The sequence below is a fragment of the Atheta coriaria genome, unplaced genomic scaffold (genome assembly GCF_025399875.1).
Source record: "Atheta coriaria isolate IRGN ID8LTWV9N9 unplaced genomic scaffold, Caltech_Dcor_3.1 hic_scaffold_5_pilon, whole genome shotgun sequence".
Taxonomy (NCBI): domain Eukaryota; kingdom Metazoa; phylum Arthropoda; class Insecta; order Coleoptera; family Staphylinidae; genus Dalotia; species Dalotia coriaria.
In genome coordinates, this window is record NW_027045447.1 from 1,112,380 (window position 1) to 1,132,528 (window position 20,149).

The 20,149-nt window shown below is 38.4% G+C and overlaps 2 protein-coding genes across 2 annotated transcripts in view; one reads left to right on the forward strand and one right to left on the reverse strand.

Moving 5' to 3' along the window:
* LOC135791800 (uncharacterized) overlaps window positions 1-20,149 on the reverse strand; it is a 151,933-nt gene that overhangs the window by 123,149 nt on the left and 8,635 nt on the right. Inside the window, exon 2 of the mRNA XM_065302343.1 lies at window positions 18,836-18,887. The gene's annotated coding sequence lies outside the window, so the exon portion shown is untranslated. The remainder of the gene's footprint in view (window positions 1-18,835; window positions 18,888-20,149) is intronic.
* LOC135791810 (uncharacterized) lies at window positions 14,542-15,215 on the forward strand. The gene is made up of 2 exons (XM_065302352.1): window positions 14,542-14,676; window positions 14,734-15,215. The coding sequence occupies exons 1-2, from the start codon at window positions 14,590-14,592 to the stop codon at window positions 15,175-15,177; spliced, it is 531 nt and encodes a 176-aa protein (XP_065158424.1). The 5' UTR covers window positions 14,542-14,589; the 3' UTR covers window positions 15,178-15,215.

The following is a 20,149-nucleotide window of genomic DNA, read 5'->3' on the forward strand; positions in this document are numbered from 1 at the left end:
TGCGGCGGATTTGCAGGCCGAGACAATGGTCGTAATCCCTAGCGGTGCCTGCGCTCTTCAAACAAACAAACAAACAAAAGAAGCGACATGCCCTGGAAGCCAGAGCGAAGCAAAAAGTCAGTCGACTACCTTAGGCCTCTCCGAGTCGAATGATGAGGATATATTCGTGTGCATTGAACCGCGAAGAAGCACGAATAACAACCAAACATCAACAAAACATCAAGAAAAACAAATTTTCACATCACTCAAGCAGCAAATATTTACGCCAACATACATTTTGACAGCGTGGGTATAATATTCACATGATATGCGAACTATGCGCAATAATCTAGATTATTGCTTTGGATTAAGCAACCCTCCTAGGTATTTCAATAGAGTGGACAGTTTCGATGGATTTGACATTAAACGCCTCGCATCGCCATGGCAAAACACTAATTTGATTGCGTCGGGACCATTTATAACGGTTAATTATGAGCGTAACGTCGGAATGTCAATAGGAGATAGTAACATGTCCGCCATTACGGCTCAAATTGCATTCACGCGTATCTATTTAGTGTAAAACACCTTGTATGTGTATCAAATAGAAATTGCATTCGTAATATGTTCAGTGTTCGATGCGCAATGTGTAATGTTCAGTGTTCTAACCGGAGGCGGCTTGAGCCACCTCGAATGTAGAGCGTAATGGCAATAATAGCGCTGGCGATGGTTGACAGCTAGGCAACCCAGCGAGCGCGCCGCCTTCATCCGCATTATACGCACACGTTATTGGAAGCCATCGGGGAGTGAGCGAACCGGGAATCGATTGTCGCCGGTGCTTTCCGTCGCTTTCAGACTTCTATCCGCTGTGATAATTATACAATGTGATTAAAATATAATTTTGTACATTATTACAACTAACGCCATCTATTTTTTTTGTTAAAAAATGTAATTTTGTGTTTTTGTTGTTTTTGATGTTTTTTTGTGTTTAAACACACTGTATGTGTATCGAAAGATAGTGTTTATAATAGATCGTTATATTAACAGCACCCCGTGGGCATTCGCGGACAACGCTGCCATCACTTGTTAGAGCAGATGCTAACCACTCGACGTTAGACACAGCATCGCGAATTGCTTTCACGCTGGTTTGCCGGACATGTAATTTGGCACGAAAATCGGATTTCCATGTTTCTACTGTTTCCACCCTCGCCATCCACCTCTGTCTATCTCCCCAGTAATCTAGTTCTGCTTTGTCTTTTCCGTATCTAACCTCATTTGCATTGTTTACGTGGAAATTTACTTATTCCAAGATGGCGGCCGAAATTAATGAATAGATTCATGAATATAAGGAGCGGATATAATTGCATGTAAAAATATTCGCGAAAAACAGCGTCATAACGAGCGCCAAGCGCGAATTCAAATGACAAGCGTAAATACCGGAAAATAAATGAGGTGAGCCTCGACCAGATAAAAAAGGAGAGAATCCACGCGCCGGAAATAACATACGAAAAGTGTGCGTACAGCTGTATACGCTCGGTGGATAACAACAACATTCGGAAGCAAATGGCGGCCGTAAATACGCACGCCATGAGACATAATGAAAATTCCGCACGCGGCGAATTTTTCACCGACGAAATTTTATTCGCTTTAATGAAAAATGTTTAATATCAATGTTTTATACGCGGAATGATAATAAAATATCAATGTCACCGGCATTCATTAATTGCAGGTGACGTTTGGAAGGTGAATATAAATTGCTAATTAATATCTAATTAATATACCTGCGATTTCTGACGTGGTTTCCATGCGCACACGACGCAGGCTTTAAAAGTAAAGAGGGTGGCCTATGGTTGACGTGTGCGGCAGGTAAATTTTATTAGCTTTTCATTTTGCCTCAAGCGCGCGCAGCGTTTCCAAACATCACAGGGCGCGTATGTATGCACCCTTTCGTTTTTCGCATGAACTTCGTGCATATTTCACTAGCACCGACCGCGGAACACCGCCATTACACGCGTGTGCACGTGCGGGCGACGACCGACGCCATTAACGTCCGCCCGCGTTTGAAATTAAGTAGTTTTTGCATGATTACACGCGTAAAGATGAGTAAATATTTAATTTTTTCTATGCTACTTACCTTAAACGTTCTTGGCAACTATATTCTGAGTTGGAATTTTATTTTCAAAGTATTCTTTAAATCATAACCTTACTTAAAACGCATTTTCTTCAAAAGTTTGCGCGGAGAAAGGAGCGCAAAAGTTTGAAAACTTAATCTGGAATACCGGCGCGCTTCAATTTATGCTCGAGGAAAATTTATATATTGTAAGAGCCTTAAATGAATTGCAAACAAAGAGAGTCCGTACGCGATTTAACAAAACATAAAATAAAGTAAGCGGCTCGCGGCGCGGCGAACAATGCAATATTAAAAGTCGCGCGCGGCGCGCTTCTTCTTTCCATCTAATCTCCAGCGAAAAACAAAATATCAAAATAACGCTGTATCCTCGGGTCGCTTGAGTGGCGGCTGCATTGAATGAGATATATTAAGGGCTACAATTTTCTAAACAAAGTTTTCTGTTGAAATAAAAACAAAAAAGTGAATTCTTCAGTTTTGGAGTAAAACATCTAGAAAAAATAGGATACATTCCAGTTGGGAATGTGTCCTGTGAAGGCGAATAATGGACGGAAAAGCAATTAAAGGATTTGGGATTAACGAAAAGCGGTTTAATGGATTTGGGTCACTTGGGACGGCGACAGAGTGCAAAACTTTTATTTTTAACCACAAAAAACAAAGTTTTACGCCAAAAAAACACCAAATATTTTTGATTTAATATGTGAATGTGAATGCATGCTGGAAAGAGACTAGAATTAATGCCAAGCAAAGAAACTAGCGCCTGCATTGCATGACGGACGGCGTTTCGTGTCGGATTCAATTCAGACGCGCGAACGCGCAACTAATTCGCGGCATTTTTCATTCTTTTCACTTGCACACCACTATTACCCCGCTTTCCAAGCAGCGTGTGTTATTATTTTTAGGTGTTGCCGCTACTGTAATCGGCGTGTTGTTTTTTTACGTGTGCAAACATTCAATAAGCCCGAGGTGCATGCATGCCCGGCGCATCCACCATCGACACGATTTCCATTTCCATGTGCAATGTGCAATTGTACATTATTGATTTACTTAATAAATACGGCACAATGTTGGCTATGCAGGTTGAATTTTACATTTGAATTTAAATTTTTCTATGAAATTGAAAAAATGTAAATTTTGAGGTTATATCGATAAAATTTTACTTCCTATTTGTGCTTGTACCTTCATGTCTGAGTAAATAAACTTTGTAGGTGGAACATTTACGAGTTGCACCTGTCGTACCCGCGCGCAAAGTTGGGTTAATGAATATCCACACACACACCGCCACTACACACTCACAGAAAATTGGACGAAAACAGCGCTTGCAACGTTGTAAACTAGTGAAACTAGTTGCAGGTGACAAAAGTCACAATCCAAAGCGTGACCCACCTCACTCTTGACGTATAAATCAGGCAGTTTAATTAAAATATCAATTTCGTTCATTTCGGTGTTCTGTGTTGTGGAAAAGTTGAAAATTTTGATAATAATGTTGCTAAACCACGAATTAATTCAACACCACTTCTGTATTCTTGTATTTATTAATAAATACTGTTTAATTTTATCTCTTGTGCTGTGTGCGCTTCTCATCTTTCTTTTATAATTTTCTCCGCTCGTGCACGTTTTGAGTTTTGGTGTTTGGGGTTACAGAAGTTCGCGCAATCACTTCGGTTCACTTCAAGCGAGGAGGGTTTAGTTGCGTTGTGCTCTTGTCTTTCTTCGTTTTCTTCGACGCGAAGTGGAGCAGTGCGCTATACAGCTATACGCGTAATGCGATCCGCTGCCAAAAACGCCGAAAGCGGCAAAGTTTCGTTAATATTCTAAACTCAAGTCCCCGCAGTTGCTGGTGAGCTAAAGAGATCGCGCGCTCCACAGGCTGGCGGCGGGCGATAGGGGACGCAGCGCCCGCAAGAAGCTGCTTGGCTGTTGCGCGTGGTTATGATAATTTCATCTTCTATCTGTTGAATCTATTGAAACATTTATATCTTTTAGGTCATGCGGATATACAGAATGTTTTAAAGCTTTTAAAACACGATTTAATTCAATATATTGTTTGGTTATGTTGAATCGTGCGCGTTCGTGTAAGTTCGTGTGTGTGTCACTCACGCCGCACTCACTGGTGGCGTGACTAATCATTCCGTAGGTTGAGACGCAGTCGTGGTATGGGCAGGGAGCGATTAACATCGTTTTCATTCAAAGCTTTTTCATTCATTCAGAAACAGCAACGCAAATGGCGTTTATATCTTCTCATGCTGTATATCGACTAAACCCCAGCTTGGTCTCGTCGTCTTTTAGGCGGTTTGCCAAAAAGTCCGCGCTCGTCGAGTTTAATTAGCGCATTGGGCACGCGACATGCAAAACAAAGACGAAAGCAGCGCGCACATCCTGTTTGGGTCGATGATCGTTTGGCACATCTCGGCATTATCTTCATTCCAAGCGTAATGTAAAACGTACTCATGACACAAGAGTGCCGAAAAGATAGTTTTCGTCACGTTGCATACTAAACGCGCGCCACACGCCGAAATTAGCGTGAAGAAAAATGTAATGCGCATGCGCACGGTGGAAATCGTGCAGCGTTTTAATGCTGTCATTAAGAAAATGTACGAATGATAACGATTACACTGCGAACACGTTCCGGTGTAATTTCACATTTCACCTGGCTTCCAACTACATTTGTGCACAAATTTATTTGCCAAACATGCATAATGAGTTGCCTAGCTGCAACATACACAAAGTTTTTCAGCGGTGATTTTTTTTTTCTAAAGTAATTCATTCATTCAGGTCGTGTACACGCCATCGACGGACTGCTTAAGACCCGTCTTCTTCTTTAAGATTTTATTATTTTTCGTCTGGTGTTTTTTATTTACGCGCTTTTGCTCACAGAAGCACTCATATAAGTTGTACACGTTCGCCACCCACCCACGGCTTGTGTTTATTTTATTTTTCTTTTACGTTTGCGTTTTATGGGCGCACCCCCCGCGAAGAAAAGTTATGCGTCCATTGGTAAGTTGAGTGCGCGTTTTCCGACACGTTTTTATTGTTTTGCCCTCCAGGTTTATTTACACTTTCTTTTGCTTGTTGTTTTTCTCGTGGAAGTTTTTTATGTACCAAAACGGTTTTTGGCAGGAGTGCTTTTTCTCTCTATGCAAGTTTTATAAACATTCTTCATCGTTTTGCGCCATTAGAAATTCTTATTCTTTCATTTCGTTTTTATTCGTTTATTGTCCTTTTATTCTTTTATTATTTGTTTTATTGCTTTGCATAATTTAAGCGTGCGCACACAATTGTTTCATTAAACATTTAACTTTTTACGCACTGCGTTTTTTTAATTTTTATTTTAAATTTTTAGACTAACAAAAATCTGCATCTAATTACTCATATACTGTGGCTTTACTGACTTAGAATTATGATATGCGATATGTGAATGGTCCCGAAATAAACGACTGAGGTTTCCCTTCGCTTTAATCTTTGCTCTTTACTTTCATATTTTACAGCCGTGGATTTTAATGCCATCTTTCCATCGCAGATGTGGAAATCTTTACGCGTTGCGGCATCGGGCATCAAGCATCAGTGCGTCGCGCATAAAGTAATTTATGATTCGGTTCCTTGTTTAAACTCGCGCTAAGGAAATCGTCGCCTCTGCAATAGACTTAAGCTTAAGTGTGCCGGGAATAAATTACTTTTTATTAATATCTGACATTTATAAATATTGGAATCAAACTTTCCGAGAAAATAAACCACAAAAATAAACATGATTTATTTTACTTGTTATAGTTGAATGTTTTTCATTTTATCGATGATTGAGGAAAATATGCAAACAAGCAAAATATCTCAGGGATTATAAATCATTCGATGTCACTTGACATCGTAAAAATGCTGTTTTCAGGAAAAATTCTGAGTGGCTTGCAACATTTTCATGCTTATTTATACAGAAAATATTTTATTACTTTATCAATATTCTTGATTTTATTTATATTTATTTATTTATTTATTTATTTATTTATTTATTTATTAGTAAAACGGATCTTAAGTGTTTCTACACGAAGCAATATTCCATCCGCTTGCTTGAATCTTCGCATCCGTCTGCATCTCGCGTTGCCAATCGTAATCGCATAATCGTAATCGCAATAACATCGCCGCGCAGCAATCGCAATCGTTATGGCAACACTAATCGTAATCCTCGCACAGCGCAGCGCTCAATCCGACGAGTTCCGACGCATTCAGAGGAAGAATTCGCTTCGCGTGTGCAGCTGCATACTGCACACCCACACAAATTAATAGCAAAACAGGAATAGATGCGGCGTAAGCGTTTCGAACCGAAGGTTTCAATCCACGCGCAAATTAAATCCACGAGGATAAGAACACGTGCATGTGGTGAGCCAAATTGTATGATGGAATAATTCTACAGAGCTATACATTGAACAATCAACGGTTTCATTACTTTAGGTGTATGTTTGGTTGCCTATACATTAAAATATTTGTCTGTGGTGAATTTTCTTCGTTTTTTTGCGTTTTCTACAAAAGAATTGTACAAATATTGATGAGTTCGTTGTGATATGATACAATGATGTTATTAAAAACGTGACGTTTGGCAAATCCGCACGCAATTCCTCGCATTTTACTCGCACATTCCATTTATTTTTTCGCGCAGCTTTGTTACAACGGTTGCGAGCGATTGTTTGCGGTTTTCACGACGTGATGAGTTCCTTCGAGCAGCCGAGCACAAAAAAGTCTATAAGACGCGAGGCGTGTGCTTCGACATACATCAGATATTTCGATATTTGTTCGGTTGATAAACCGATTTTCCATTATGTTTATATTCGCAAAAAATTTTTTTTTTCAAAATGAAAAAATCATTAATTAACTAAATAAATATTTCCCAAGAAGTTTATGTGCGTTAAGCCTAAGCCAAAGAGGTTCTAATTAAAACCCTCCTTCATTTATTATGAAAATTCCCTTTCATGTTGGATTTTTTGATGTCTCGTCGGCAAACACTTGGTGTATTCGTCCACATTAAACTCGGGCATCTAAAAAAACGACGCACAAAAAGGTTTAGAAAGAAATCTGCTTACAAAGAAACGTCTATAGGTGGAGGTATATAGATATTGTGCGATGACAACGACGACCACGACGACGACGCCGACGTGGAAAGAGATACTGTACAGCGGCGGGGAGGCGGCAGCGGGGGCTGTTTTGCCTTTTTTCCGCTCGCCTGCGAAAATCCCGCACAAAACATGTTCATCTTTTCTTCTTTTTCCCTCTTTTTTCTAGCTCATTGGCTCGAAAAACTTGATAGATAAAAACCGGGGCGAGCGCCCACTCTGATGGATTACGCCATGCGAAAACAACTTAAAATATTAACCATCCATTAGTTTAAATATAAAATAAGCGAAATAAACCACCAAATATTTTATGTAGAAATTTATAACCTGATAAAACTATTAATCTAAGAGTGTTTTCAACAGGATCAATTAAAAAGTGTTTTTGACGTTTTATTGCGTTTTCAGAACATTTTACGACTCAAAATCACTAAGAAAATGATATAATGTGGGGTTGGGAAAGTGACAACAACTTTATTCCATGCCGACTGTTATGTCCCCCGAGTGTAAACATTAAAGTGAAACATGCCTTTCGATGTCTCGTGTATTTTCAGCGCGGCGCACTTCAATGTGCGAGTAAACACGCTCAACGCGTCCAAGAAAGCTCATGGCCCACTCAAGTGATGAGCTTGATGAGCAAGATGATGACTAACTAAAACGGCTCGGAATTAACTAACGACAAACGCGCTAGCAGCGCCAAAAATAGAAGTTAATTTTAAATCGATGCAGATACCGCGGTTGGAATTAAAACAAAGAAGTTTTTTGTTTTAGAAAAAAAATCGCAATGCAAGTTAAATTTTTCGGAACAAATTGATGGATTGCCAATGAAATGCATTTCCATTTATTAATTCCGGCGATGTGTCGAGTGTCGACGCGGGCAAAAAGTGCAACTGCCGATGGCGACCGTAAAACCACGTCAATTTCGACAATTCGTCAGTTTAAGCGCTGATTTTGCTCGATTTTTTTCGCGACTAAAATGCGATTTTTCAAAGGGTCAAAGAGAATTTAAATTGGATGCAATTTGTGAGGAAATGAGTAGATTTTGAATGCTGGCGCTTGTATTTATTGTGTTTTATTGACACAGATACTAAATATAGACCAATCAAGCGCAACAAACATGTCAGAACAGGCAACGCGTCATAGGCAGAGTCAATAAATGCTAAAATATAACGGAAAATGAGAGGAAGTCGAGCCGGACGTCTTTTTACTTATTTACGAAGCAATTTAGGGCTGTAACCTGTCCGTCACTCACCGGAAAAAATACATAACTTTTACACTTGTCCAACAATAAAGTAAAATATTCATTGGGAGGTTATAAATGATGTTGGCAAATAAAACTAATCAATTTTTGTCTGCTGGGTCAAAAAATGAAATATAATCGATGTGATAAGCTTGAGTGCCGAAAATTGATATTGAAGCCAAACCCAGTGGAAAATAGTGGAAATGCAAAACAAAGTGAAAGCCAAAACGAAAGGTATCAATCAAAATTAAATTAGCTTTAATTATGTATAGATTAATTACGCCAGCCGCTGCTAATCAGTGCTCGCACTTCCGATATGACGATATCGATACATCAAACTCATACAGGATGTCAAAATAAATTTTATTTTTATGCGTGTATTTTATTATCAAATTTTGTTGTGAGAAAATTTTTGTTAGTGTTGGGAGTTTCGGGGGCGGCATGTGAGGCGGCGTGTAATTTTATTACCAACATTGATTTACGCCCGAGCATATTTCCGACCGTTATTAGTAGTTCGACCACGCCGGAACACGATGCTGCGGCCATCGCCGAGGCTAACATAACGACCGCCATCGTCACCGCCAACCGCCGCCTCCGACGTCGCCAACAGTTGCCAACCACACAAACTAACACTTGTTATCATATCAAACAAATAAATCTAAAATATCTACTACTCTAACGGTGATATTTTAATATTAAATTTAATTTTTGTTTCTCTTTCTGTTTACCCTGTATAATATTCTCTGCGGACAATAAAAGTTAATTACAAATAACACACCGCGCGCAGCGTGTGGACGGTGTGAGCCTGTGCCCGTTCGTTTTAATAATGTGGCAGCGTGCCCGCGATGAGGTCGCCGCCGCCGCCGCCGCCGGCGATATATGAACGCCGCCGCCCCCGGGCGAGGGATGAGCGCGCTCGCGCCCCGGAGGTGGGCTCGTAAATTTACACGTGTAATAAATGGTACGAACATGCATTAAATGCGTGCGCGCTCGCCGCCGCTGACAAAAATTTACGAGTCCGATTCGTCGCGCAAATGTGACGCTAAACAGCATTTTGTTACACTTTATTAGCCGCCTCCGCTTACAACCCCCTCCACCAGCATCAGTGCCAATCTATGTCATGCTGAAATTTTCATTTGTGTATATGCAAAAATTCCAATTATTTATTGCTATCGGAATGAATTTGAATAAATAAATAAATTTAATCAAACATTTTTAATTTTTTAATCTAATTAATCATTTATTTCGTGAAATCTTCTGAAAATAATTACTTTATAACAGGTTTATGATTAATAAAATATAATGTAGGCAACCAAATGTACACATCTCATAACCTTCGCTTCTGACGCAATGTTGGAGATAAAATATTCATGTTACATCGCGTAAATGTGAGAAAAGTGAAAACGAATCACGCACATATCAAAACGTCTAGTTTGTGTCAGTTTGACTAATTTAATTTATAAATATACGAAGCGTAAAATTTAATCAATACCTAATTAAATTATTTAAAAAAACGAGTGTAGTTAAAGAAGCAGCGTGTTGAAAATAAATCCCTGCTCGCATGAAGGGCACGAGGTCAGCGAGAAAACACGGAAGGGCTCTGAAATACGATTCGTGATTAATTAACGTCGCTTTTAATTAATTTTGCTCACTTGAACCGACAAACCAGAGCCGCAACTCTCCGACTCAAAATCCAAGTATATCTGGTTGCGTTTTATATTTAAATATACAGCATGTTTACGCGCTGCATATTTCAGTGTAGTCACTAATTGAGGTTATGTGTTGATGTTGATCGGTTCTCTCTGGGGAATACCGCCGCAGGTTTTCGTTTAAACTTTAAAGTTTCCTTATCAGTCGAATGCAAATCGACTCCCAACTGGGAGCTAGGCACTATCAATTCAAACTTAGACCCGTTTCACTCAGCACCGGGTCCTTCTCGAGAGCAGCACCACTCTTCAACGTCCAACACATCCGACGGTGCATTGTACATTAGTGTCTTGTGCATTTAAGGATTTAGCCATTTAACCATCGCCCACTCGCGCTCCCAGGAGGATCGCCGCAATTCCCCAGGACTAGCCTGCTAAATGTGTGTGCGCACGGATCCTTCGGTAAACGGTCGGATCGCGTGCGAAGGAAATAGAAGGAAGGCGCAATGAACGTGCCAGCGCACGGAAGCAGAGGAAGGAGGAGGACGACCCGGATTGTCTCGAGCGTCCATTACGGCGTGCGCGCGCGCAGCGGGCTTGCTATTACTTATAAACCGCTAATACCGCCGACGAAGCCGCCGCCGATGCCAATTTGCATCAGCCGCACGACGCGCATCCAAAGACTAATGATAACTGTGTTGCAAAGCATCCGGCACTAGAATGCGAATAACGGTCATTCACCAAATGAGGTTATGTTGTAAATTGTAAGTATTATAACAATATAGTAAGTATCAAGTGGAGAAACTGGAGTTTTTGTCACGAGATTGATTAGGAACAAGCGTAGGAAGTGTTTAATCAATCAAGTGTTTTACAACGTTTAGTCATGAGTTGCTTACACCATTTTTTCTACTTCCACTTTATTTCCTCGTTGATTTTTTTTACTTTAAATCTTCAAATTTTTATGGAAAATGTCCCGTGACTAAAACTCGTGACTTAAGTACTTTAGTCACGCCCGTGATTAAAGTAACACGTTTTGTGTCTCAAAACCCTAAAAAACCGATTTAAAGTTGGAAGTAAGTTAATAATGCGCTGGCGCAACCTCCATCCCGTGACTAAACCTGTGACTAAAGTACTTTAGTCACGCCCGTGTATAAAGTATCACTTTTTGTGTCTCAAAATCGTAAAAAACGGTGTAAAAATGAAAAATAAAAAAAAATACGCATTCTAAAGTGATAATGTGTTAAAAAAGCCGATTTTTATTCAAAATGCTGGTTCCAACGTGAATAAAGAAGACAGCTCTAGAATCAAATTTGTAAATGCTAATGTAATAATAAACTCTCGTTTATTATTTGCATTTTCATTCGTTTTCTGGTAAAACATCAAAATTCCAACACTTTCGAATGATTTCCTTTGAAACACCTGTCAAAATTATGAAAATTTATGTTTACTTCACGCAGAAAAAAAAAAAAACTTAATCAAAACATTAATGTATTGTTTTAGTTTTATGACGTTTTCCACTTTTCCGCTTCCGTACTTTTCTACTTAAACTTTATCAAACTCGATTCGTCTGTACTTTGTTTTGTTTTTTCTACCGTGTTTGTTTTGACATATTCCGCAAACGACGCGCTTTTCCACTTTTCATACTTCAATACGCATCCCCCGGTGCGATGGCGGCGCTTGTTCCAGTGCCACACTGCCAAGAAAATGAAAAACGAGCGCGACATAAAAGAAATAAAACGTGACACCCGACGTGTCACATCAGATATGAGCCGGAGTGGTCGCGCAAGAAAAATGCAGGTGGAAACTTTCCGAACTATATTTTTAATATAAATATGACTAAAATAAGTAAATAGAAACATTTTGATGATAAACATAAAGTCAGGCGTGTATTTCAGTGACCTGAAAGTTTTTCCGAAAAAAATTTCTCATTATTTTTTGTGTTATTATGTATTTGGAGACAGTGAATCATTGTACCATTTATATTTTATCCGCACAGACGGAGAACAGAACGGAAACTGTCATGGACGCTGGGCGGACGGGGACAGATACAAATTCGTGCCGGAAACGCGTGCGACGTCCGAGCGACACACTTTCCAAAACTGGAATTGAACTGAACACAAAACTAAATAAAATATTTCAGAAGAAAAAACATTTAATTATTTCTCAAAAATTTTTTGCAAAAATTTTATTTTTATAGATACATTTCTATTTATTATATATTGTATGTTATATTTTTATAGTTATGTTGGAGAATAGATAGCGTCATCATACTTATGTTCGCCAAAGTGCCAGACAATTTCCACAAATGTGTCACGCGTATAATAAATCACATCTGGTGTTGCCGGGTTTTCTTCACGCACACAAAAGACGTCCATATTGGTCAGATAGATGAACAAATGTCTTCGCAATTTGTTACCGGTAATAAATATAAGTGTATAGTGAGTATAATACAATTAAAATTTTAAATTAAAAAACTCTCTGCTTTATTATTGTTTAGATCCCAGCGCAATGAAAGCGTATAAAACAGCGCGTGACATGTTAAGCCGTTCAAAAGTTTCGTTGTTTCTGAAAACCACTAACTGGACGCGCATGCCGGAGGAAGTAAATCGTGCAGCGTGCTGCATTTTGCGCTTTTCCGCATTTTCTCGCGCGTTTCCGCGTTGTTTCGCGCCCGTTTTCCATTTCCTCTCAATTACGTTCGAAGCCGTTACTGCAGAGCGGCCCAGACGTCCCGAGATACTGGGATCAGCGCGCAGATCAGAATAACATGCGCTTGAACAAATTAAAACACGGCGTGGCCATGGAAAATGAAAATACAAAAACAATAAACTTTTATTCCTAGTTAACTTTTACCTAGGTTATAATATAATATATAATATAATTTGTTTAAAAGCAACAAAATTGAATTCGGAACTTTTCAATCAAAAATATTTAAAAATTCCAGTAATTTTAAATTAAATCCGAATTTTTGCAAATCGTATTTACGTTTAGGATCAACATGGACGATGGAGGCGCGTGTAAATAAAAATTATTACGAATGGTAATGATTATTGAGTTTTAATTAAAAACGAGCGCAAAGCCGACGCAATTAACGAATTGAAATTCAATTTTGTATGAAATTTTTATTAAATTCCTCTGATTTTCCCCAAAATCACCAAAAATATAAAATATATCCGACTTTTCGGCTTTAGAATCCGAAAACTTCCATAACTTCAACTTTTGTGCTTTTATCCTCGTAATATTTGTCTTTATGTTGCTGCTTTTAATCTGGAAATCAGAATTTTTCAATGTATTCATTATTCGCATGCGCACGTTTTAATTTCGCGATCGGCGTGTTTTGTTCGTAGAAAAATATGAAAACCACGGGCGGAAACTTTTGTACGCTCCGCTCTTCATTATTTCCCTTATTTTTAACCTTCTCAACCGTACGTAAAGCAAACATCGCGCAAAGAAGAATCATTCATAATAATTACGAGTAATGAAAAGGTTTTATCTGTTGTGGAAACACATTGTGAAATAAAATAACAACGGAATATTTTCATTTACGCTATGCAACCAACTATACACATCACTCCATTCTACCTCTACCATCACAACATACATTTTTAGATTAACCTAAAACACACAGGATTAAAATAATAATAAAAATAAAAATACTTTTATCTTTCAGGTTAATTATCACGATGCGTAATTAATTTTCAAATTGCAACAAACACAAGTAATTAAAATCATATCAAGCTTGATTTCATGTCAGCTTGTACATAATTAAATTATAGCAATCAACATTAGTTCATGCACCTCACCAGAATACAAACAATAACAAACAAATAAATAATAACAATAATATTCTTTATTTATTATTGATTTAACTCTATCATCAATCGATGTGCTTATGTATTAACACCAGTAGGATAATTTCATTACGAAGGAATAATAACAGAGTTGTAACAATTTTTGTTGTTTGAGTTTGTTGCTAGGAATAATCAGGCAATAGGTAATGTAAAGCAGTCGGAGCAGAAACACGCATTCATCGATAATAATTAATAAACCAAATAATGTTCGACGACAAATGTATTGGTTATTAGTTGAACAAACAATTTGTCGCGAAATGAACATGCGCCACATGCAAGAACAAAACGTTTTCGTAATTAAATCCATCACAGCGTAATAATTATTCATTGGTACTGCTGGAATAATCAAAATTGTCAAAAATTATTGAGTAATTAACCAAAACTTTACAATAAATATTGAATGATCGATTTTTATACTGCAACTCAATCAATGAGAAATTTTTGGTAAAAATTGAATAAAATTTAAATGTCTAATGAATCATTGATTTGTTGAACTTTATCTTTGAACTCAATAGACATGATTTAATAAAAAGTCACGCGGTACTCAAAAAACAATTGATAATTACATTTATCACTCGACCACCTGCTCCAAATTGAACTTTTATCTCAATTTATTGCGCATTATTGACATTTCCACCACAGTATAAATAGGTAAATGGATCAATCAATATTACAGTTGACTCAGTTCAATTATCCGATCAAAATGATGAAAATCGTGTTGGTTTTTGCTTTCTGCATGGCTGTAAGTAAAAAAAAACTACAAAATTACTCTCATAACCTAACATAACCTTATTTTCAGTCGGCCCTTGCTTTGCCGCAACCCATCGCACCTAAAAGTGACTGGGCTGCATGCGCCACCGACTTCCAAGCACGTTTGATCGCTGCTCTTCAAACAACCAAGAATCAAGTGGTTGAATGCACCGTTGACTGCGCTGAAGAACTGGTTGGTCTTGAACAGGAACTCGAAGCTTCTTTCAAGAACGCCATCGCCGCCATTAAGGAACAAGCCGCTGCCATTGAAGCCTGTGGTGATGACTCCGAATGCAGGATCGCTGCCGTCAAGGAAATCGTCGGTATTGTTTTGACTAATGTCAATGACAACACTGCCATCGTCAAGAAACACCTTGCTGAACTCGAGGGTAAATTCCCCGAGGCTGCTCAATGCGCAGGTCAGGCTTTCGTTGCTTTGGGAGAGGAAAGCAAAGCCGCTGCTCTTGAATTTGTCGGATGCATCAAAGCATAAAATGTAAAACCAAAGAATAAACACGTAAAAATTTAAAACTGAAATATTTTTTAATATTCAACATCATGATATGCAACCATACATACATAACCGTGTGTCTATTCTCTAGTGATGCGTTAATATCATGTTGTGCGCGTAATGACAATAATTTAATCTATCAAATGTTCTGTTGCATTATGCACGCGCTGGTTATTAGCACATTCCACGATTTTAATTAGTCACCAGTGAGCATGCTTGGCATTATCGGTATCAAGATCGTGCCGATGCGGCGACACACTCACATCTTGAAAATTCGCGCGTTCGAACGATTTGTTCGCGTAAATATGAAAGCGCTGTAGTTGTGTTTGAGTTTGAGTGAGATTTTGGTTGAGCGGATGCCGTTCATTCGTGCAACCAGTGATGAATGGAGAACATTCCTATAATTCCGCGTATTCATGCGTTGGCATGCTCCGAACAAAAGCTTCAAAAATCGCAGGTGCATATTGAAAGCTCAACGCAGCGGAATCGAGTACGTCGCAAATGAACTACCATTCATTCATTGGTGTATACTGGGTTGCATAACACATTTCTACAACTTTAATATAATCAGTTATTTTTAGAAATGCGTCAAAGAGTAATTCGTTTTCGTGACTTGTCGATACTCTCAAGAGTTAAAGACTCGTTTGCAACGTGTGCAATACAATAACACAAGTGTAAGTGACGTATTGAAGTATTAGCGCATTGTTAATTGGAAAATGCCTGAAAGGATGCCGACGCGGAAGCAATAAGAAACAAAAGACGCGAAGAACCAATTTGCAATTGTAAATCGTAAATTTCTGCCATTCTGCTATTCTTCGCATTCAAATAATGAGACACTTAAAGAATTTCTAAGAAAAGTCAAACGCCACGCTACTCCATACTTTCAACAAAAATAAGGTTAGGTTTGTTTTCAGCACACAAGAAGAATTATTCCCATCGCATTTGTGGATGTTTTTGAAGTAATAATTACAGAATTACCGTTGACATTGTGTGTTGCAATTTACTGCACACTGCAAAGCTGCGATGAATTGCGCTGATAACAGCCAACAGACATGCGGGGAGTTAAATAACTGGAAAGTTTACGAGGACACAAAGGATGTCCTTACATGCAAAGGACGCGAGCGCAGCGCGAAAAACAACAAAAGGCTTGGTTGCGCGCCCGGAGTTATTTAGGTCTATCAAGCCATCGGCGGTGAATTACACCTTCTAACCGCCGCCACCGCCACCATCACCACCAAGCCCTCTCTAATCTATTACGCTAATGTACGACCCGGGTTAGTTTTGCACTCGGCAGTCGCACGATTACTTTCCACGACTCGTGTCTTGGCGAGTTTATGCGGCGTGTGTGGTGATAAACTGGGGGCGGCAGCGGGCGGCATTAAGGACTGCAGCAGAGGACTATCACCTCGTTACGAACAATGCAGTAGGAAACATTATTATGTTATGCAACCAAATATACATTAAAATTTGTATTTTTAACTTTTTTACTTTACGATAGGTGGCGTTAGTAGTATTAATAGTAGTTGTGGTTGTCTACCAACCTTAACCTCAACTCTGATCTATATTATTCGCATCCGTGTACTTAGTTTCAATTCGTCTTTGCGAAACTTTACCACAGTGATTAATTCGCAGAGAATGCATTAACATATTAAACGTTCGCCGTTCTCATAATTTAAGCCGCTTTACGTTTATGAGAACGACAACAACTTACGAATCGATACGCGTAATTAATTCCCCAGATCAATACCTATAGAATACTATATTTTATCCACACGTTTATAAGTTACGATAAATTACTCTCGGGAATATGCTCGTGGAGTAATGTTATTCTGAAATCGCCCACCCGTATAACGCATCAATGCTTATCTAACCGATTGAATGGATCCACTTAGGTATATCACAGCGCACGCAGCATTCTCCGCCCCCGTCGTTTTCTCTCTCGCTGATAAGATACGCGGCGTGTGTAACGAACGACTTTATTCACTGGATATGTGTGCGCATCGGATGCATTAGCGAAATTACTATTCTAATCGTAACAATGGCGAATATAAGCAATATAATAACCGAAGAGATACATACTGAGTTTTGTGCCAACTTGAATGCATCGTGATAATGGTAATATTCGTGTGGTTGAGTCGAGAATATTGCACACATTTCGACGCCAATAACTTCGCTGATAAACGCGGAAATTATTTGTTGATGTTTTGATGTGTTTTAATTGTTTGCGAAACAAGTTGAGTTTAGGTTCGCAAGCGATACGAAATTAATGTTCGCCGAGATTCGAGGCTTTTAATTTGTCAGTTTTTGCTAACGAAGAAAAAGCAGCGCGGTGTTGTGTGGCGGGCTGTTGCTGATTTTGTGCTTTTGTGCGCGCCGACCGAGATTAATGACAATGACTGATTGCGAACACTTATCACTTCGGCCGCGGCCCGCCCGCCGTTTTTCGCCAAGCGCGATTCCATTTATTTCTTTCGCTTTATCCGCTAATCAGTACACTAATGACGCTGAAACAAACTTTCCCTATACGTACAGGATTTTTGTCTAGAGACAACAGTTAAAATTTAAACCTCAACCCAATGTTTTTGATCTTCAACTTCAACTGAAGTACGAGTAGTATATATGTATGCACTGGTTCAAAAATAGTGGTCATTCATCAATCTCGCCGTGTGCACGTGAAACGCCAGCGACGAAGTTAAATTTATCTTTCGACCGCGCCAGCACTAAACCAACACTGAAAACTCCACGCTGAACTCCGTAAAAATAATATCGCTATATTCGGACACGGGAAAATTTTAATTAAGCAGATTATTAATAATTGTAAAGTGAAAAGTTACGTTTTAATTGGGCAACTGAACACCTTTTGTGCGCGCAACTCGTTAGCACCGGATCATATTGTAATTCTAGCTTTTACAAGAAAAGTTCACAAGTTCAAACAAATTAAAACACAAATAATGATGTTGCTAGTTAATAAAAACTTAAAAAACAACAAAAACAACTAAAATTCACTGATTTTCCGCTAAAAAAAAAAAAAAAAAAAAAAACAAGAAAACTTACAGGTTGTAAGTCACAAGTCGGAAAATTACGTGTGAATAATATATGATCCAATCTTGTTTGCGCCTCGCACGTGGCACGCTGTTCATTTACAAGTGCTTTAATAAGAATGAATGAACGCTGAACGAATGACTCTTATTTCGTATCTACGTTGATTCTTAGCTTTACGTCTTCCTCCACAAACCTTTTCACTGTTTACGTATTTATTAGATTTCACGTCCGATGTTGTGGTTTACAGTAAACAGAAATTATTCATTAGATTAAATCAAAGCGGTGATATTATTTCTTTATACTTCTTAAAGAAATAATGATGTTTAAAAGGTCTTTGAGTAATGTTTGAAGACGTTTATATTTCCGTGCATGTTGAAGACTTAATGATGCTATTTTTATACCAATTACTTAGGAAACTGCTCCTAGCGCTTGGATTTTTTGTTTCCTTTTTGTTTCCGAACGCAAAAGAATTTTTACGGCGTGTTTCAAGGTTTACATCTTGAAAATGTAGACATTTATTATGCACTCAAAGAGAAAATGTTATTTTAATCAGGTTTAAGTTGTCATGTTTTATAAATATTGTAAAAAATTAATTTACCTTATTTCGATGCGTAAATATTTCAAAACTCGATGATTTATTGTTTGACAATCTGAAACACAAAAAGATTTTGATAATTATTTATGTAATTAGATGTCTTAATAATTGCTAATGTATACATTCGGGTGTGAAATGAATTTCATGCGCTTTCTGACTAATTTCATCCTAATTAACTCGTCAACGAAAATCGTCATAAATCATTTCGCACTCTGCACCCAGCTGCATCGTACTAATTTTTCCTCCTCATCCTCATCCTCATCTCCAACTCGTTTTTTTTTTCTTCGTCTTTTAAATATTTTTCTTCGCTTGTTTGCGCTTAACTTGTCATTCTTCTTAATTATCTCGTCCACCTTCTCCAGCCCGCAGTAAAGAAGCACTCAAGCTTATAATTTAAAAATAACTAGCTCATTATGCAGATCATGACAATTTGTTAATTAATTAATTAATTATATTTACAACTTTGAATTTAAATTGCTTTAAATGTATTCATCGCTTAGTTTATGTTATCGTTAACTAAGACACACAATTTCATTGTTATTGCGGGGCGATTTTTCGGCGCGCAGAGTTTAGATACGTAAACTAATTAATTAATTAAAAGTCTAGTCTGGGGCGCGTAATTTGCGCCCGCAATAAGAAAGCGTTGTGCACAAAAGGAGGCGCAGAGACAATGCCGGCGATAAACGCGTCGGACGCCGTGACTTATGGATTAATTAAAGTCCAGAACTTGCAAACTTCAAACTCTCTACGCCACTAAATGACACAACGGACAAAAGACTCACAATTTGGTTGCAAAAATATAAAATTTTAACCTTGAAACTTAAAAAAATGCAATCGAGTGTCAAAACCGCAATTTCAATTCTTGCGTCGTGTTAGGAATAAAAATAAAACGAATTTACGTCGAGTACGTTGCGAAACCACGCCGGTGGAAAATGATTAACTGTAAAAACGTGCGTTGTGGGTTGCGGGAGTTTGCCGGGGGTGGCGGAGACGGCGAGCGTTGTTGCTGGGCAGCGTGGGCGCGTTTGGCCGTCCATTTGCTAGATGAAATTTGCGGCAGTAAACTCGCACAACTTACATTGCCCACAAAACGGACTTTTACTACACTCGTATACACACTGTTGCTGTTATAAAAAATTTAAACAAAAAAAATTGTTAATATTTAAAAACTCGACAAGGACATCAAAATAAACACAAAATAATTAATTATCTTGATATTTTATTTGGTGCTTTTCATCACATCGATTTTTCTGTGAGCGTTTTAATAAAATACAACCTTGTGGTCTGGTTTCCAATGAAAAATGGGTCAGAAACTTG